The sequence below is a fragment of the Myodes glareolus genome, chromosome 27, assembly GCF_982192425.1.
Source record: "Myodes glareolus chromosome 27, mMyoGla1.1, whole genome shotgun sequence".
Classification (NCBI taxonomy): Eukaryota; Metazoa; Chordata; class Mammalia; order Rodentia; family Cricetidae; genus Myodes; species Myodes glareolus.
Window position 1 is genome coordinate 15,897,185 of NC_142052.1, and position 21,042 is coordinate 15,918,226.

General features: G+C 41.3%; 1 protein-coding gene and 1 pseudogene across 2 annotated transcripts in view; one reads left to right on the forward strand and one right to left on the reverse strand.

The window, feature by feature from the left end:
* The window catches only part of LOC146889368 (kinetochore protein NDC80 homolog), a 39,361-nt gene extending 31,068 nt beyond the window's left edge, over positions 1-8,293 (reverse strand). The window contains exons 1-6 of the mRNA XM_087902467.1: positions 8,148-8,293; positions 6,653-6,762; positions 5,597-5,674; positions 3,194-3,317; positions 2,927-3,099; positions 1,421-1,523 (exon numbers count right to left, since the gene is read on the reverse strand). Of these exons, the coding sequence (XP_087758593.1) occupies positions 1,421-1,523; positions 2,927-3,099; positions 3,194-3,317; positions 5,597-5,674; positions 6,653-6,753 (579 nt within the window). The 5' untranslated portion in view covers positions 6,754-6,762; positions 8,148-8,293. The remainder of the gene's footprint in view (positions 1-1,420; positions 1,524-2,926; positions 3,100-3,193; positions 3,318-5,596; positions 5,675-6,652; positions 6,763-8,147) is intronic.
* Positions 8,294-8,319: 26 nt separating this feature from the next.
* Positions 8,320-21,042, forward strand: part of LOC125399999 (N(6)-adenine-specific methyltransferase METTL4-like) — a 71,546-nt pseudogene continuing 58,823 nt past the window's right edge. Inside the window, exons 1-2 of the transcript XR_015736791.1 lie at positions 8,320-8,949; positions 10,043-10,420. The product of XR_015736791.1 is annotated as a N(6)-adenine-specific methyltransferase METTL4-like (transcript). The remainder of the gene's footprint in view (positions 8,950-10,042; positions 10,421-21,042) is intronic.

Genomic DNA, 21,042 nt, shown 5'->3' on the forward strand with positions numbered 1-21,042 from the left:
TTTCTATTCCAAAATGGTGAACCAAAACAACCACTCACCATATCCTAGCCATTCCTTTCTCAAAGGCAAAGCAACCTGACAACAAAACCAAACCAAACCCAACAATACCCCTTCCCAAATCACTGGCTCAGTTTGAGACAGAAAGGACTTGATACAAAAAGGTTCAAATTAAATGCTGGATTAAAAGCTGGATGCAGTGGCACATACCTGTAGTTCCTGCTATTTACCAGATTGCAGTGGGAAGATTATTTGACCCCAGGGCACAGGCTAGGCAACATGGTGAGATTCATTCTCAGAAAAACCAACCAACCAACAAACCAAAGAAGAAAAGTTTTAAATTAATAGCAAAAGCACATACTGAGATATAGAACTAAGAAAACAAACAGCTTTAAAGTTTCCACACAGGTAGAGTTTGAAACAGTGATGTCTCTCCATTGGCACGCAATGCTCACACATGGCTGCGTAGCAACAGGGTTTCTCTGCGTAGACCAGGCTGTCCCTGAACTCAGAGATCTGCCTGCCTCTGTCCCGTGTGCTAGGACTAAAAGGGGTGTGCCATCACATCTGGAGGCTGAGTAATTTTAATTGCTATAGTTTCCTTGGAGGAATATTTGTTAGTATGTAGAAAAACAAGCTACTACAGATTAACATGGCACTGTTTTACAGAAAAAAATTATTTGCTGAAAAAATGTAATACACTCTAAAATAAGTAGGGTACATATGTTAGGCAACATTTCATCATGTGCTATACTTTTCTATGGCTGCAGCACAGGTTGATATCAGCATCACCAGAAATGAACAACTTTGCATTGTCTCCATCACAAAGTGACAGAAATTAATTCATATCTGTGATAATCTTATGAAACCACCATGCCATCCTTTAATGACTGAATGTGACATCCATCAATGACAGCATGTGACACATGACTGTACATTTTTAGAGTAAACAGGACTTTGAAACCTATATCCAGGGCTGAAGTGCACCTCAATGGTAGAGCCACCCACGGTTCAACTTCTAATACCACAAAACCAAATAAAACTGTATCGAAAGAAAATGACTTAAAAGTTATCTGTAAGTTGGGAGAGTATTCATTCTCTATTTTCCTATTTTTGTGATTAATACTGATTTCATTTTTAAAAAAGGAGAAAATGAATTTCGCAAAGAAAAATGATGTGGGTTCATGTTTTTCTAAACTCTACCACCCCAGGAAAACAATCTGTCAAGCAGAGCTTCTCCCTGCTCACCGTTCTGACACAGTTTGAAGAACTTCAAATCAAACGTGCTCTGAAAGCAGAAGCAGGTTTGGAGACAAGTTGCAAAAGTCAGATTGGGAGAGAAATAGAAAATCTTTGTGAGGAAAAACAAAACAAAACAAAAACTAAATGTTTAAATGTAAGATTTAAACTATCAATCAAATACCTTGATGCAGTCTATCAGCCATACCAAGGCTGCCACGATGTGAGGCCAGGTATGAGGGGCTCCCACTGCATACATGGAGCTCTTGGACAGTGCAAAGGGATACCTATGAGAAACAGGAAGATAAGGAGCAACCATGTTAGCAAGCATAAAGGCTACAGTAAAGGTGTATTTTAAAGCTGCACATACACCTGCTGAGAAGATATTTGAATCTACTCTGAAGATTTTATTCATCAATGATTTTTGTGTATATATTCTGTTAGTTAGTCCGCTCTGTTAGTTTTATTCTGTGTTTTATTCAAGTATCAGGAAATCAAAATAAGACAATCTCATTGTTTTCATCAGACCTTACTGCTATGGTTTTGCCGCCATAAACTGTGGTGATCAGGCTATGCTTTACGTTTTCTTGTGACCGGGACTAACCGAGTAGCTTTGGCTAGCTTGGTATTCACCACGTAGACCAGGGTAGTACTGAATTCAGAGGATCTACTTGCCTTGGTCTTTGGAGTTCTGAGATTAAAGGCCACCACCATTCCAGGCTGTACTTTATATTCCTCATTGTTTGAGCTTTATGTTCTATCACCTAAACTTCTGTTATAATGGACTGTTACGGTTCGAATGTTTATTCTGCAGAATTCATGTCGGGAACTTAGTCCCCAGAGTCAGATACTAATGATACAAAGACATGAGACTTCTGGCAGGTGAGAGCTCTATGAATGAATCTATTCCAATACAAAGGAGTATTTGAAGGCATGGCCTTGTTATAAAGATAATCCTTTCCTGAAACACATGTTCCTCCTTGCCATATGATACCTTCTGGCAAGTCATGACCCACCAAGAAGGTCCTTCCTCATTAGAGGCTGAGTACATGCTGATGTCATGCTTTTGGGCTTTCCATCCTTTGTAAACATAAGTTAAGCCAGTTGCGCACACGTGTGTCTGTGTGTGTGTGTGTGTGTGTGTGTGTGTATATGCTGTGTTTATATAAGCCCATAGATCTTCTGTGCCAAGTGGTCTACAATATATATATGTATATATATATGTATATATGTACATACACATACACATATATATAATAAATATATATTATATATTTAAAATTTATATATATGGAATTTTTGCCTACATATATGCATAACATGTGTGCCTGGTGCCTGTGGAGGTCAAAAAAGGAATCATTGCATATGACTCTGAGCCGCCATGTGGGTGCTGAGAACCTAACCTGAGTCCCCTGGAAGAGCAGCCAGTACTCTGAACCACTGAGCCATCTCTTTAGATCCCTAGCTCCTATATTTATCAATTACCAAGCATCGGTGTTTTGTACAGGAACAAAAAAAGTTGAATATGCTACAGTCTACTAATTTTCCTTCCTCTTCAGTTCATCCTACACATACTGTTCACAGTGCTCATCCTAAAACTGAACCTACTAATTCAAAGTATTCACAAACTTATAATATGTGTTTCTTCTGTGTTCTAATAAGTTCTTAGACTAATAAAAATATTACATACCCAAGGTCTTTAAAAATTCTTGGAACTTCTTCTTCAAATTTTGTGTCAGGAAGTTCATATGATGGGCATAGGAAGCCATAAAGAAAGGCAAAGATCTTTAGGAAATCTTTAGTTGATGGGGCTTGTAGAGACTTCATGGATACACTATATACATAACCATTTTCTGTAAGAAACTACAATAATTTTTATGAAACACTGAAAGTTTTGGATTAGAAAAAATGTTGGTAGCAAAATCACGCAATTCAGACAATTTAAATTATAGAATACCTCATAGAGCTGTCGAATACATTGCTGAATGAACGTTTTATCATTAAGTGGTCTTGGATCCTTGATTTTTTCAGAACTGGAAAATATACCAAGTTGACTATTCCTGGATGAATGCCCACTAGTCCTAGAAGAATATTTTAAGAAGGCAATCAAAAACATTTCCTTCTGTGTTCAAGTCTGCATTATTTCAAGGCGCTCTCTCTCTCTCTCTCTCTCTCTCTCTCTCTCTCTCTCTCTCTCACACACACACACACACACACACACACAAATTGTAACAACAGCATCAAACATTAGCCTTTAAGTTTTAATTAACTAAACACAATGTATTCCTTAAAGCAGAGGGAGAGCATACCATGAGGTTACAGCAGTTTTGGACACAAAATGCAGGGGAAATAAAACTTACTCTGGGATCGGGTAGACATTTCCATGAGTGTTTTGTTCAGCTTGTGAAGTGCTCTGTGCTCAATCTTCAGCACCACAAATAACAAACTAAATTTCCTTGTGCAAGACATTATCAACACACACAATATCCTTAAAGGTATGTTTCAGGCCCATAGATCTTCTGTACCAAGTAGTCTACAAGCCTGTTCAATAACCTAAACACTGTCATCTCTATTTATGCCCCTATAACTGCTCCATTGCTTGTACTCCCTTGTTTGCTATTATGCCTTAAGGGAAAATTGTCTCTGAGTATCAAGAGTTAATATGCACGAAGAACTTAAGAACAGTTGACCTATATGAACACTCAATAAATATTCAGAACTACTTGTAAAGGAGAGTCTGCCATTATCTCCAATAAAAAAGTGAAAAGATCTATTTTTATTTATGCATATTGTCTGTATATGCATAACCACACACGCACGTGAGTGCTTATGGAGGTCACAAGAGGGGCATCAGGTTCTCCTGGAGCTGGAGTTACAGGTGGTTGTGACCAGCCCAGTGTGGGTACTGGGAACTGAATTTGGGTCTTCTGGTAGAATAGCAAGGACTCTAAACCACTGAACCAATTCCCATTATCTCCACTCTTTTTCTTTCTTTTTTATTGGGAGACAGGGATTTTCTGTGTAGCTCTGGTTGTCTTGGAACTTGTCTGTAGACCAGGCTGGCCTCAAACCCAGAGATTACACTGCCTCTGCCTAATTAAAGGCATGCACCATCACTCAACCTATCTCCATTCTTATACACAAGGGATTCAAAGTACAAAAAAGTCATACAAATTACAGATTGCTTGCTGTCAATCTGTATCAAACTTCCACACCTGCAATCTAGACAACTGCTGATCTAGTCTAGAAAAAGGTCTCCAAGGTGTATCTAGGTATCACTACAACAAAACTAAGATGCTGTTTGTTCTCATTCTCATCCTTTCATGCATACACTGCTTCCTAGAGACTGGCTGGTACGACAGTCTGAATGCAGCAGCAGACATAGATTCTAACCGTCTTTCATTAGTCGGATATTAAAGGGATCTGACTTTAAAAGTGGGAGACCAAGTTTTGCTGCCCAATGAAATTGTTTTGCATTGGAAATGTTTTATTTTATTACGTTTACTTATTTGTGTGTGTGTGTCAGAGAGAGAGAGAGAGAGAGAGAGAGAGAGAGCAGCTGTTGGTCAGAGGACAACCTGAAGTAGTAGGTTCTCTTCTCCCATGTGGGTCTGGGGATTAAAAGCAGGTCTTGGTGATGAGTGCCTTCACCTACTGAGTCATCGTGCTCACCCAGACATTTTTTTAAAATTAAAAGCATTGTAGGCAGTGGTGGCACACACCTTTAATCTGAGCACTTGGGAGGCACAGACAGGAGACAGGTAGATCTCAAAGTTTGATGCTAGCCTGGTCTACAGAGTGAGTTCCAGGAAAGCTAGGGCTACATAGAGAAATCCTGTCTCCAAAAAACAAACCAAACAAAGAATCAAATAAATAAGTAAAACCATTTTATTTTTGAAACCACATAATGAGATTTTTATTTTGAATTGAGTTTATATCAATATTTTCTTAGTTGAAATTCTAATATAATTAATACTGACAGACATAGACAGTAAAACCAAAGGTCTTTGAAGTCATTCTTAACCTTCGGAGAGTAAAAGACTCAAATGTTGAACTAGAGATGGCTCAACATTCACCCTCTGATTCTACAGTTTCTGAGAACTAGGTACAGAACACAGCACAGACTCAAGTATCGCCTTAGAATGGTGGAACTGTGGTCTGAATCTGTTCTTCTCTAGCATCACACAAAGCAGAATTATACAGACATCATATCACCTGGAATCTTAACTACTAAAACAGGAAAATTGGGCCCTAAGTTTTGTATTGAAAACACCTTTACAATACAATTTTTATTGTCTCTAGGAAATCAATGCACGGTTATAAGAACCTATTCATTAAATAAAATTAAAAACTTTGTTACCTTTTACCAAATATCGAGACTTTTCTTTCAGATGTAGGTTTGTTTGTGCTTGGCTTTCCAAAGGTTGCTCTCCCTTTGCTTCAAAGGAAAACAGAAAATACTCTTTAAAGCAAATACAAAAACACAAGTTCAAGTAATTTTGGAAACATGTTAACCTCTATCCCCTACCAATAACAAATTTTCAAAATCACAGAAGAGTTTGGTAGTTGTTTTCATTGGAATAAGCAAAAAGACATGAAACTTTTAAAATGTTAAAAGTTTTATGTCTTTTTAATTTTAAAATTTCTTTATATATGGATAACAATTTTAAGGTAAATATAATAAATGATTATAGGTTGATTATAGGTTGTTTGAAATCTTCAGAATGGCTGATTAAGTAGCTGATATGTAGACGTTATGCTAATATGGGTACACAGTAGGTTAGAAATAGCCTTCCGGTAACTGGAAGAGCAACACTCTGAGTGAAAAACTAATGTTTATGATAACAATTTCTTTGGTTGGTCGCTTTGTGAACTATGTCTTGCTCTGTAGCCTGGGGCAACTACTATATGGCCCACACTGGCCTTGAACTCTCATTCAGTCTTCTTCTTCCTGGAGTCTTTTGAAGACCAGGATTACAGGTGTGTATGTGACCACACCCAGCTATAAGAGGAAGTTCATTTGTACACCCTAGTCTCTCCAAACTTGAAATAATTTTATAGCTTACCATCAAAACAAGTAATATTGATTTGATTTCATTACTCCCTTTAGTAGTTGGAAACATCTTAGTAAATTAAGTTATACCACACTGCCTACTTCAACAGTTAATTATAAAGAGGAAAACAAGGAGTATTGGAAGGGTGTCAACAATCCTTTTATAGCAAGTCTAGTACACAATGAGAAGAACCAAACCACCTAGCATCACGTCCACTTTTAGATTTCAATGAGCCCAATCAGGCACTGCTGGGAAGAGACAAGATTAAGACATCACTTAAACTTTTGTACTAACCATTTCTTACACCCGCCTCGCCCTAGACAGTAAGTATGCAGCTGAGAACCATAGTTGGAGGCACTTACGTTTGAGGGGTATAAAGGCCTGGTTTATCGAGGTCCTGGGATCTTAATTCCTGTATGGAGAGGCGGCCAGCACCACCGGTGGAAACGGAACTGCGCTTCATGCTTAGAACCTAGTTCATGATTTCAATATCAGAAAAATGTTCCAGATGCAAGTGGTTCATTAAGCAACAATTACCACTTTTATTCTGAAGTAGGAGAGTAACCAAGTCTGTTCCTTTACAATAGTATTTTCCCTGTGTGCTGTATTTGTTTTCGTGTATACTTAAGTCCTCACTACAGATAACACCTATGCAACTTCAAGTATTCAATACACTCAAACAAGGCAATGCAAAACCGAACATATCTGATTCCCGCATCATAAGGCAATCCATGATTGCAAAATTTCTATACGTTATCTCTGAGTACATCACTGCTATCGCTTACATTTATTTCAATGGTAACTCACAGGCTGCCTGACAAGAAATCTCAGGCTTCGTAACTCTCTTCAAAATGTTTCCTTTGACTTCAAAATCAGGAGTCATTCTGTTTTCCTAATGTCTACTTTTCTTGCTTCATGTTTAACCCCGTGTCTCTCAGTTAATACCCACTATTGTCTTTCTGGTTCTAATCTCCCTTTCAGTAAAGATAAGCAATCTGGTTCACAACATAATGTAGAGGCTGCTTCCATTCTCAAAACATTTTAGTATCATAAGCATGCCTCTGTCGGATCCTGTCTTTGTCTCTGCAGGGCTAGACACTAGCTACTCACCCTTTTCAGGTACTGTGCTGGCTTCCTTCGAGGGTGAGACAGAAATCACTGTTATAACAACAGCAGCAGCAGCAACAACAACAACAATAACAATAATAGCAGCGAGGAGAAGTCACGCCATGCAATAAGGCTCACATAGGAGGTTTATTGGAAGACGAGAGAGAAGGGGCAGAGGAGGCCGAGAGGGGGGCAGAGACTAGTCCCTGGGGATGAGAGTGGCGGGAGAGAGAGGAAGGTGGAGACTGGGAGAAGTAGGGGTAGGTGGGCACGCCCACCTTTTACAAGGAAATGTAGCAAATGTGCGCAGAAGTGAGGTGAGGACGTATCCTGTCAGCACCCTAACGGCAGGCCAATGCAGAAGCCCAAACACTAACACCCACTTTATTGTTTGTTTGAGCTGGGGCCTTTAGCACTTGTGCACGGAGCCACATCATTCCTTGTTCGGCTGCTTACATTCCACTTAAGATTTTATCCTCAAGCCTTCAGTTTCCCAGACTTTTTCTCCTTACACGGCTTTTCAGCTGCTGCATTACCACGCGAACGCAGCGTTCCATCCTGTTCCTCCCTTGCAGTCCCCGCCGCCCTGCACCCAGGTCGGCAATCAGCATCCTCTTTTCCCTCTACAGGTTGTGCTGCCCGCACAAACTTACTGATCCCCGAACGCAGAGCCTGGGGGACCCCACCCCAGGTCTCTGACGCCGCAGAGCCTCTTAGCACGAACAGAGTTAACCCCATGTCAGTAGTTACCTTTCTCGCTGCTTCTTGACAAGACCCAGCGCCCGACTTCCAGTCAAAAGTACAACTGCAGACGAAAACACCGCCAACGCCAACCAAGAGCGGTTATTTTAAAATCTCCGCCTCGGTGACGTCAAAACGTCTGCGGCGAGTACGCTTGCGCATTTCCTCCGCGCCAGTCGCAGTGGCCGGAAATGTGTCTGTTGGACCCTCGGCGGCGCACCAGGATCCCTGGCTTTTAGTAGCCGGTGCCTTCGTCCGGAGAGGAGTCTGGCCCTATCCTCGAAACAGGCGCCTAGGACGAAAAGCGACGTCGGCATGGAGCAGCCCGATCTCTCCCGGAGTCTCTTTCCGTACAGCAACATGGCTGCGCCCATAGACTAGGGAAGCGAGGGTTTTCTTTGACTTTGTAAGGATGTCTGTCAGGACCAGGTTTAGATGAGTGCTGTTTCCAAGGCGAGAGTCTGGGAGGCAGCGTGTCCCTTTCTGACTGTAGACAATGCTGTTGAATATGATGGAGCTCTACTGACCCTCTGATAGATCAGGAAGAGTCGGAAGGATAAGTAGCTGCAGGGTGCTGCAAGGGCTGTGGATTCTCCTCTCCCAGAGTGGAACTACAAGCAGGCATTGCCAGTTCCCAGACAGTGGTGGAAGTCCTAGGGCAAAAGCTTAGGTTTCTGAATCTCGAAGCTGTTGTGCCTCTAGCTAGAATTGTAGTTTTGTCCCTAGCAGCCCTTTTGAGGTTCAGTCTTTCCTGTCCATCACTGTGTCTCCTCAGCTCACGTCACGGTGGACGGGGAAACCAAAATCACAGGTATCACCTGAATCCCCATCACGAGTGTCAACAGATGTGTTGTTATGTTTCAGACACTATCAGCAGCAGTTCATGCGGATTATCTCATCCAATTCTCCAAAGTAGAATATAGGATATAAAAATGACTTTGGTTGGGCATTGTAGCGAACGCCTTTAATTCCAGCACTGGGAGGCAGAGGCAGGGGGAATCTCTGATTTCCAGAACAGCCTGGTTTACATAGTGAGTTACGGGACGGCCAGAGCAACATAGTAAGACAGTATCTCAAAAGAACCCAGCCAAACAAAAAGATGACTTTTGAAGCTCAATGAAATCAAGTAACAACCTGAAGTGGTTCATGCCGGAGGCAGAGAGGGACAGCCTGTTCTACATGGTGAATCCCAGGCCAACCAGGGATTCACCATGTAAGACCCCGTCTTTAAAAACTGACAAGCAAAAACTAGTTCATGGTCAATTTCATAAAAAATTTGATTATAAACTCTATTATTATTAGCTGTGCCATTCACTTATTTCTTCTTCAGTATTCTCTTAAAGTTTCCACTACAATATAATTAAATAAGCAATATAATTAAATTTATATAATATAATTTATATCCATAAATGTAAAACGTATTTTAAACGAAGATAAAGTAGTTCTGATGAACCTAGTCACTGAAGTGTGGCTCAAACAGATTGTAGTTATACACCTTTAATCCTGAAGTTCTGACCCAACAAGCTAGTTAGTTTTGCTCTAGACTTAATTGTGAAGTTCTGTCTTAGCAGACTAGTTAGGTGTGACCTTCCGACGTACTGTTCATATTGCACTTTGTTCTGCTGGAGCAGTCTTTTAGAAGTAATTACCATTCTTTGACTCGATGGGACACTCATCTTTTCAGGATTTAATGTCTTGAATACTTGGATGATGTGAACTAGTGCCTCAATTCAAGGACCAAAATAGGACCATGGAAGGCAACAGAAGAAAGGAACCTGATTTTAAAAGTTTTTTCTTTGTTTTTGTTGTTATAGCACTGGCTATCAAACCCAGCAGCCCCACAGTGAACTTTGCTTCCAGACCTAGTTCTGATTCTTAGTTCTGTGTTTTTGTTTTTTTTTTAGAGAATGTCTGTGCTGCACCGTTTGCCACCTGGGTGGCTACTGGATCATCTTTCTTTCATTAACAAGGTCAACTATCAAATTCAGCAGCATCAAGAGCCTTCCTGCAGTAGGAACAAGCCCACTTCTTCTGTCAACCTGGATTCTCTTCAGATGGATGCCACATCTCCTTCTGGAGCTCCTAGTACATGCTCTGCTCCCGACTCTACTGCTGTGCCAGCCAATGAAATGATCACCCAAAACTATGCTTTCCGACCTGAACTATTTAAAGTCACCAAACCTTACATAACTTCAGCTGTTCACAAAGAATGCCTGCAAAGTGGCCAGGATAAGGATTTAGTGACTGGTGCTAAGCAAGATGTCTCCATTTCTATTGAGAAGGTAGAAAGTGTTAAGCTTTTTTTTTAAAATGACACAAAATTTTAGTTCCAGTATCTCAAATATCTTCTAATTTTCTAAGTATAAAGACTAAGTTGAGAAGGTGTTAGCATATCCAAGAGCAATATATATATTTATTTATTTATTGTTGAGTCAGGGCCTTGTGGGCCGCCCTCCAACTCACTGTGGCTGAGGATGACAAACTTCTTATCTTCCCCCTCCATTTGCCAAGAGCTGGGGTTATAAGCATTTGCATCACCTACCTTTAATTTTATTTCCTGCTATTCTGCCATTCTAGAACAATATATTGCATGTTTCAAAAAGTAAGTTGAGGCCTGGAGTGATGTAGCTCAACAGGGAGAGGGGCTTGCTGCAGGGCCTCATGATCTGAGTTTGATCAGTAGGGCCTTGGTGCGGGAGAATTATCTGTATTCTGTCAATCATGTATTTTAATAAAATGGTAATTGAGCCAGGCAGGAATTATAGGCGAGTCAACCAGACAGGAAGTAGAGGCCTGGCAATGAGAACAGGAGAAGGCTAGAAAGGAGGAAGCCCATTCTTCCATTCCTGCTCAGACCACAGAGAAGCAAGATGTAACCTGCCCCGCTGGAAAAGGTATTGAGCCACATGGCTAACACAGACAAGAATTATGGGTTACTGTAAGATGTAAGAATTAGTTAATAAGAAGACTGAACTAATGGGCCAATCAGTTTATAACCTAATGTAGACTCTGTGATTTTCTTTGGGACTTGCTGGTTGTGGGGTACCGGGCGGGACAGAAACCGCAACAACCTGGCCCTCATGTTACAAATGGCGCCCACATGGGTAACTGAATCCACAGAAAGCTTGAGAAAGCTTGAAAAAGAATAGAGTAAAGCATGTTTTCTTGGTAGCAACAATTTCTCAGGTCTTCTCTGCTTGCTAGAGGCAAGCAAGTGCTCTCATCTAAGAGAGGCTTCCTGACTCAGCTTTAGCTGCAAAACCCTGCAGCTCTTTTAAGAGGTTCTGCCATGAAAAACTTAAATGGTGTTGATGAAAAGCTGAATGCATGCTTTTCAGTTTTCAGCTGTAGCAGGAAAAAAGCTGCACCATTTTAAGATGCTGGCTTTCTGGACTGTCCTCCCAGGGCAAACTCTGACTCTTTCAGGCAGGCAGTCCGTCTGAGTGTGGTCTGTGAACAGAATGCTGCAGCTTGCTTGCTGGCAGGGACCTTGAAATACCATAGAGTTGTGGCAATAAAAATGGCTACATCCTGTACCTCTGTCATGAGGCTGGGAAGCTAAGGAAGGGGCTGGATCCAGTCATCAAAGTCACAGCTTTAATCCTCTCCAAAAAGACTCATGTGGTCAGAAGGAGAGATATACAGTAAAGAGAGATTCAAAGATGAAGAAAACCTCTAAATGGTTTACAGTGTGTAAAAATATATGTAGGCTAAAGGTTAAAGTCTTTAAAAAAAGAAAGAAAGAAAGAAAGAAAGAAAGGAAGAAAGAAAGAAAGAAAGAGAGTAATTTGGTGTGGTGGTACATACCTTTCATCCCAATGCTTGGGAGGCAGAGACAGAAGGATCTCTGTGAGTTCAAGGTGTGATAGTACACTCCTTTAATCCCAATGCCTGGGAGGCAGAGACAGAAGGATCTCTGTGAGTTCAAGGACAGCCTCGTCTACAGAGTTTTTCCAGGACAAAGATATACAGAGAACCTGTCTCAAAAAGTAAAAGTAAAAATAAAAGAAATAGAGGTTAAAGCCACATAAAGATGGAAAATACACAGAGAATCTTGATACTGTATGCTATTATGCTCTCTTTGGATTGTTTGAATGCTGAGGAAGGAGCAACAGCTGCTAAAAGACTTTTGTTTATAAATGCTGCTGAACTAACCCAAGATAGGTATTTTGAAAATACCTTGGCTTCAAAACTGAAGTCAAAAGGTATGTTACTTTGGAGAATAGATTTTGCTTTTGTTTCCACAGAAAATGAGAAGCTGTGGATTTCTGAGTTAAGAAAAATCCAGTTTGATCAAGGAAGACTGCATGAGAAATCTCTGGTAGGAACAGATGGCCAAGATGTCTGAGTCCTACATCCAGAATGGATTCAAGATGCTGCCTGAGATGATCAGGTCTCACAGGATACTTCAGTCAGGACTTGATTATAACTCTAAATTTTCTTTAGGTCCCCATAATATTATCAGTGCCCCCAACCAGAAAGAAGTAGCCTGGAATACTACGCCCATATTCCCAACAAATGGTCTATGGATATTTTCCTTTGTTTTTTTTAAAGAGGGGGGGTCTCTGTCTCTATCTCCATCCATCGCCAGATGAGGGTTCTATGGTGATATGTAAGATTTTGATCAGTGTGGCTATAGGATAGGGCCAGTTCAGGTGCCCTTTCCTCAGCTGCTCAAGGAATAAGCTGGGGACATCTCCTTGGATGCCTGGGAACCGCTCAGGAGTACAGTCTCTTGCCAACACTAAAATGGCCCCCTTAATTAAGATCTATACTTCCCTGCTCCCATATCCACTTTTCCAATCCCAACCATCCAATTCCCCCAAGAACTCCACGTCCTCCCCTTCTCACTTCTCTCTACCCATCTCCCCTTACCCCCACCCCACACCCAAGGCTCTCAATTTTTGACTAACAATATTGTCTACTTACAATATCCAGGAGGATAACTACATGTTTTTCTTTGGATTTACCTTCCTATTTAGCTTCTCTAGGATCAAGAATTATAGGCTCAATGTCCTTTATTAATGTCTAGAATCCACTAATGAGTGAGTACATACCATATTCATCTTTTTGGGTGTGGTTTACCTCAGTCAGGATAGTGTTTTCTATTTCCATCCATTTGCATGCAAAATTCAAGATGTCATTGTTTTTTACCACTGAGTAGTACTCTAATGCGTGTATATTCCACACTTTATCCATTCTTCCATTGAGGGGCATCTAGGTTGTTTACAGGTTCTGGCTATTACAAATAATGCTGCTATGAACATAGTTGAACAAATGCTTTTGTAGTATGATAGGATATCTCTTGGGTATATTCCTAAGTGTGGGAATTGCAGCCCCGAGTTACATTTCCCTGCCCCCATTTGAGGTGCTTATCTGCAAAGAAAACATAATTTCCCTCTGCTCCTGGAGTTGGGTAAGGAAGTTTGAGTGCACATGATCATTCCTTGATCCCTGCTGGGGTCAGATAACAGTCCCTGCTTGAGTCAGGTGACAGTCCCTTCGCAGCCCCCTCTTCATTTGGTGCCGTGCTATAAAAGTTAGCCCCAGCAGAACAATAAAGAAGTTGTTCCACCTCAACCTCGTGCTCTGTGGATTCATTCAACCTGGACACCCTCCACCGAGACTTGTGGTTCCAGCCACGCGGGCGCGGCAACTGGAGGTCTCCACCGAGATAACCGAGAGATCACCGAGATCAGAAAGAGAAGTAAATGTGGACCAGGTCATCCTGTAGCCAGCCAGGATGCATTGGGGATTAAGAGATAATTAAGAGATAAGAGATAATTAAGATAATTTAGAGATAAGAGATATTAAGCAATGGGGAATATCCCGAGTAAATCAGAGTTAAAGTTTTAGTTAAAGAGGTTGTTGAGAGCAGGGAACAGCTGTTCCTGTTCTTAGTCTTAAAACTAAGACTTTAGAAGATTTTCTTTTTTTTTTAAAGTTTATTAAATTATAAAAGTTTCCATTCCCGCCCCTCCTCCCAACACCCTCCCACTCCCCCCACTCCCTCTCCTCCTCCCTCTCCATCCCTAAGAGTAGTCAGGGTTTCCTGCCCTGTGGGAAGTTCAAGTTCCTCCCCCCTCCCTCCAGGTCCAGGAAGGTGAGTATCCAAACAGACTGGATCCCAAAAATCCAGTATATGCAGAGGAAACAAGTCCCAGTGTCATTGTCAATGGCTTTTCAGAAAGACTCCGGGCCAGCCACATCCAGAGAATCTGGTTAGATCACGTGCTCATTCAGTTCCAGTCCAGCTGGCCTTGGTGAACTCTCATTAGATCCGTCCCCTTGTATCAGTGGGTGATAACATCCCTCGCAGTCCTGATTTCCTTTTTCATTTTCTTCATCCTTCTGCTCCTCATTTGGACCTTGGAGGGTTCCGTCCGGTGCTCCAATATGGGTCTCCATCTGTATCGCCATCCAACGTCGGATGAAGGTTTCCTCTGCTCTTGCCCTCTTTGTTCACGTTCTCCTTCCTTCTGCCTCTCCTTTGGACCTAGGGAGCTAGGTCCAGTGTTTCGACGTGGGTCTCCGCCTCCATCTCCCTCCATCGCCAGATGAGGGTTCTATGGTGATATGCAAAATGTTCATCAGTATGGTTGTGGGCCAAGGCCAGTTCAGGCACCCTCTCCTCTGTCCAGAGAACAATCTGGGGATCTCTCCTTGGACCTGGGATCCCCTTTATACTCAAGTCTCTTGTAAACCCTAAAATGACTCCCTTAGTTGAGGTATATACTTGCCTGATCCCATATCTATCCATTCTCCCTCCCCTCATCCCAGTCCCCCGATCTTTCCCCATTTCTCCCCTACTCCCTTCTCTCTAACCCTCTCCCCTTCCAACAGCCCCCCCCCCATGCACCCGAGGTTACCTGGGACTCTTGTCTATTTCCAATCTCCAGGAGGATAGCTACATGATTTTCGTCAGGTTCACCTTCTTATTTAGCTTCTCTAGGATCACGAATAATAGGCTCAAAGACCTTTAATTACGGTTAGAATCCACATATGAGTGAATACATACCATATTCCTCTTTTTGGGTCTGGCTTACCTCACTCAATAAAGCGTTTTCTATGTCCATCCATTTGCATGCAAAAGTCAAGATGTCACTGTTTTTTACCGCTGAGTAAAACTCTAATGTATATATGTTCCACACCTTTTTTATCCATTCTTCTATTGAGGGGCACCTAGGTTGTTTCCAGGTTCTGGCTATTACAAATAGTGCTGCTATGAACATAGTTGAACAAATACTTTTGTAGTATGTTAGGGTATCTCTTGGGTATATTCCCAAGAGTGGAATTGCTGGGTCCTGAGGGAGGCTGACTCCCAGTTTCCTGAGAAACCGCCACACTGATTTCCACAGTGGCTGCACAAGTTTGCATTCCCACCAACAATGGATGAGTGTTCCCCTCATTCCACATCCTCTCCAGCATAGGCTATCATCGGTGTTTTTGAATTTGGCTATTCTGACAGGTGTAAGATGATACCTCAAAGTTGTTTTGATTTGCATTTCCCTGATCGCTAAGGAGGTTGAGCATGACCTTAAGTGCTTTTTAGCCATTCAAAGTTCATCTGTTGTGAATTCTCTGTTCAGTTCAGTACCCCATTTTTTAATTGGGTTAATTAGAGTTTTAGTGTCTAGTTTCTTGAGTTCTTTGTATATTTTGGAGATCAGACCTTTGTCTGTTGAGGGGTTTGTGAAGATCTTCTCCCAGTCAGAAGGTAGCCTTTTTGTCTTACTGACAGTGTCCTTTGCTTTATAAAAGCTTCTCAGTTTCAGTAGGTCCCATTTATTTATTGTTTCTCTTATTGTCTGCGCTTCTGGGGTTCTGCTTAGGAGGTGGTCTCCTGTGCCTATGTCTTGTAGACTACTTCCTACTTTCTCTTCTATCAGGTTCAAAGTGGTCGGATTAATGTTGATGTCTTTAATCCATTTGAACCTGAGTTTTGTACATGGTGATAGATATGGATCTATTTTCATTCTTCTACAGGTTGACATCCAGTTATGCCAGCACCATTTGTTAAAGATGCTATCCTTCTTCCATTGTATAGCTTTAGCTCCCTTGTCAAATATCAGGTGTTCATACGTTTGTGGGTTAATACCCGGGTCTTCTATTCGATTCCATAGGTCGACTTCTCTGTTGTTATGCCAATACCAAGCTGTTTCCAATACTGTTGCTCTGTAATGGAGTTTGAAGTCAGGGATGGTAATGCCTCCAGAAGTTCTTTTATTGTATAAGATTGTTTTGGCTATCCTGGGTTTTTTGTTTTTCCATATAAACTTGATTATTGTTCTCTCCAGGTCTGTGAAGAAGTTTGATGGGATTTTGATGGGAATTGCATTGAATCTATAGATTGCTTTTGGCAGAATTGCCATTTTTACTATGTTGATTCTCCCAATCCAAGAGCAGGGGAGGTCTTTCCATTTTCTGGTATCCTCCTCAATTTCTTTCTTCAAAGACTTAAAGTTCTCATCAAATAGGTCATTCACTTCCTTGGTTAGAGTTACCCCAAGATACTTTATGCTATTTGTGGCTATCATGAAAGGTGATGTTTCTCTGATTTCCCTCTCTGCCTCTTTATCCTTTGTGTATAGGAGGGCTACCGATTTTTTGGAGTTGATCTTGTATCCTAGTTGATCTAGTATGCCACATTACTAAAGGTGTTTATCAACTGTAGGAGTTCGTTGGTAGAGTTTTTGGGATCACTTATGTACACTATCATATCATCTGCAAATAACGAAAGTTTAACTTCATCCTTTCCAATTCGTATCTCCTTGATCCCCTTATGTTGTCTTATTGCTATTGCTAGAACTTCAAGCACTATATTGAAGAGGTATGGTGAGAGTGGACAGCCTTGTCGTGTTCCTGATTTTAGTGAATGGCTTTGAGTTTCTCTCCATTCAATTTGATGTTAGCTGACGGCTTGCTGTGTATTGCTTTTATTATATTTAGGTATGATCCTTGTATCCCCAGTCTCTCCAACACCTTTATCATAAATGGGTGTTGAATTTTGTCAAATGCTTTTTCAGCATCCAATGAAATGATCATATGGTTTTTTTCTTTCAGTTTATTTATATGATGGATTACATTGATAGATTTGCGTATGTTGAACCAGCCCTGCATCTCTGGGATGAAGCCCACTTGATCATAATGGATAATTTTTCTAATGTATTCTTGGATTCGGTTTGCCAGTATTTTATTGAGTATTTTTGCGTCAATGTTCATAAGTGAGATTGGTCTGTAATTCTCTTTTTTGGTCGTGTCTTGTGTGGTTTTCGTATCAGGGTACTGTAGCCCCATAAAAAGAGTTTGGCAATGATTCTTCTGTTTCTATATTGTGAAATACATTAAGGAGTATAGGTATTAGCTCTTCCTGGAAGTTCTGGTAGAATTCTGCATTGAAACCATCTGGTCCTGGGCTTTTTTTGGTAGGGAGATTTTTAATAACAGCTTCTAATTCTTCACGACTGACAGGTCTGTTTAGATTGTTCACCTGGTCTTGGTTCAACTTTGGTATATGGTACTTATCTAAAAAAATGTCCATTTCTTGTACATTTTCCAACTTTGTGGCATATAAATTTTCGTAGTAAGATCTAATGATTCTCTGAATTTCCTTTGCGTCTGTGGTTATGTCCCCCTTTTCATTTCTGATCTTATTAATTTGCATGTTCTCTCTCTGCCGTTTGATTAATTTGGATAGGGGCTTGTCGATCTTGTTGATTTTCTCCAAGAACCATCTTTTTGATTCTTTGATTCTTTGGATTGTTTTCTCTGTTTCTATTTTGTTGATTTCAGCCCTCAGTTTGATTATTTCCAGTCTTCTACTCCTCCCGGGTGAATCAGCTTCTTTTTTTCTAGAGCTTTCAAGTGTGCTGTTAAGTCTCCAATGTGTGCTTTCTCCGTTTTCTTTAATTGGGCACTTAGTGCTATGAACTTTCCTCTTAGCACTGCTTTCATAGTGTCCCATAGGTTTGAGTATGTTGTGTCTTTATTTTCATTAAATTCAAGGAAGACTTTAATTTCTTTCTTTATTTCTTCCTTGACCCAGGGGTGATTCAGTAGTTGACTGTTCAACTTCCATGAATTTGTTGGCTTCCTGGGGGTAGCACTGTTGTTGAATTCTAACTTTAATCCATGGTGGTCTGACAAGACACAGGTGGTTACTAATATTTTTTTGTATCTGTGGAAGTTTTCTTTGTTACCCAGTATGTGGTCAATTTTCGAGAAGGTTCCATCAGCTGCAGAGAAGAAGGTATATTCTTTCCTATTTGGGTGGAACGTTCTATAGATGTCTGTTAAGTCCATTTGATTCAATACCTCCAATAATTCTCTTATTTCTCTGTTAGGTTTCTGTCTGATTGACCTGTCCATTGGTGAGAGAGGAGTGTTGAAGTCTCCTACTATTAGTGTGTGTGGTTTGATGACTGCCTTGAGTTCTAGAAGTGTTTCTTTTACATAAGTAGGAGGCTTTATATTAGGGGCATAGATATTCAGGATTGAGACTTCCTCCTGATGAATTGTTCCTGTTATGAGTATAAAATGTCCATCTCCATCTCTTCTGATTGATTTTAGTTTGAAGTCAATTTTGTTGGAAATGAAAATGGCCACACCTGCTTGTTTCTTAGGTCCGTTTGCTTGAAAAACCTTTTCCCAGCCCTTTACTCTGAGTAGATGTCTATCTTTGTGTTTGAGGTGTGTTTCTTGTAAACAGCAGAATGTTGGATCCTGTTTTCGTATCCAATCTCTTAGTCTGTGCCTTTTTATAGGTGAATTGAGTCCATCAATATTAAGTGATATTAATGACCAGTGGTTGTTGACTCCGGTTATTATGATTTTTTGTTTATTTGTTTAATAGTGTTTGTATGTGTCCCTTTTTTGAGTTAAGCTCGTGAAGGGTCGCTAGATGTCTGAGTCATTGTAGGTAATGTTGGCAATGTTGGATTCCTTGGGTTGCGATTTTCCTTCTATTACTTTCAGTAAGGCTGGGTTTGTGGCTACGAATTGTTTAAATTTGTTCTTATCTTGGAATATTTTGTTTTCTCCATTGATAGTGAACGATAGCTTGGCTGGGTATAGTAGTCTGGGTTTGCATCCATGCTCTCTTAGTTTCTGCAGTACCTCTATCCAGGACCTTCTGGCTTTCATGGTTTCCATAGAGAAGTCCGGTGTAAGTCTGGTAGGTTTACCTTTATAAGTTACTTGCCCTTTTTCCTTTGCAGCTCTTAATATTCTTTCTTTAATCTGTATGTTTTGTGTTTTGATTATTATATGGCGAGGGGATTTTTTTTTTATCAAGTCTATTCGGTGTTCTGTATGCTTCTTGAACCTTCATAGGAATATCATTCTTTATGTTGGAAAAGTTTTCTTCTATAATTTTGTTGAATATATTTTCTGGTCCTTTGATCTGCAGTTCTTCTCCTTCTTCAATCCCTATTATTCTTAGATTTGGTTTTTTTTATTGTGTCCCAGATTTCTTGAATGTTTTGTGATGAGAATTTATTGGATTTGCTGTTTTCTTTGATCAGAGCATTTATTTTCTCTATGGTATCTTCAGACTCTGAGATTCGTTCTTCCATCTCTTGTATCCTATTGGTTATGCTTGATTCTGTAGTCTCTGTTCGTTTACCTAGATTTTCCATATCCAGCCGGCCCTCGTTTTGTGTTTTCTTCATTGACTCCATTTCAGTTTTCAATTCTTGAACTGTTTCCATTACCTGTTTGATTGTTTTTTCTTGGTTTCCCAGTGTATCATTCATGGATTTACTCATTTCTTCGAACTTTTTGTTATATTTTTCATCCATTTCTTTACTCATGTCCTCAATCTTTTTGTTGTACTTCTCATCCAGTTCTTTAAGGGAGTTATTCATATCCTGTTTAAGGGACTCTATTGCTTTCATAATGGCATTTTTTCCCACTTCTTCTGAATTAAGAGGTTCAAGACCTTCTATTGTAGGGTCATTGGTATCTGGTGTTTTCATGTTGTTTTTTAGATTGTTGGAGGAGTTCTTGCCTTGGCGTCTGCCCATCTCTTCCTTCAAATGCTCTCTATTGGATCTTCTGGTACCAGGTCAGGTTCCCTTGTTGGGCAGGGACTTCACTGACAGAAGGTCTACCTTTCGGCAGGTAGTCTATTGAAACACAGGCACTCCCTCCTGCCGGGTTGCACTCACAGCCCCGGCCCAATGCGCAAGGGAGCTGCTCTGGGGAGATCTTGTGGCCCCAGAGGGAAGGGGGGGAAGAAAGGAAGGTGTACCTGGATAAAGACTGGGACAGGATTTGGGAGGGCTCTGCAGGGAGGAGCCTCCTCTGCCTGGTGACCAGAAAGTCGAGGGGGGCGAGGAAAGTCTGAATTCCTCCTAGCCAAAGCCCTCGGGCCAGTAGCAAACTCACCCGTCCTCCAATGGATGACTGCTAGAAGATCACTGTCTCTTGCTGGCCAGGAGTGTGGCTGAGCTGAGACAGAGCTTAGCTGTCCTCAGGCAGGCTCTCAAAGCAAAGGAACTGCCCCTGCCGGCCTGAGCCCACAGCCCAGGCCCAGCGTGCAAGGGAGCAGCTCTGGGGAGATCTTGTGGCCCCAGAAGGGAGGGGGGAAGAGAGGAAGGTGTACCTGGATAAAGGCTAGGACAGGATTCGGGAGAACTCCGCAGGGAGGGCCCGCCTCTGCCTGGTGACCAGAAAGTCGAGGGGGACAGGGAAAGTCTGAATTCCTCCTAGCCAAAGCCCTCAGGACAGGAGAAAACTCACCCCTCCTCCAATGGATGTCTGCTAGAAGATCACTGTCTCTTGCTGGCCAGGAGTGTGACTGAGCTGAGACAGAGCTTACCTGTCCTCAGGCAGGCTCTCAAAGCAAAGGAACTGCCCCTGCCGGCCTGAGCCCACTTCCCAGGCCCAGCGTGCAAGGGAGCAG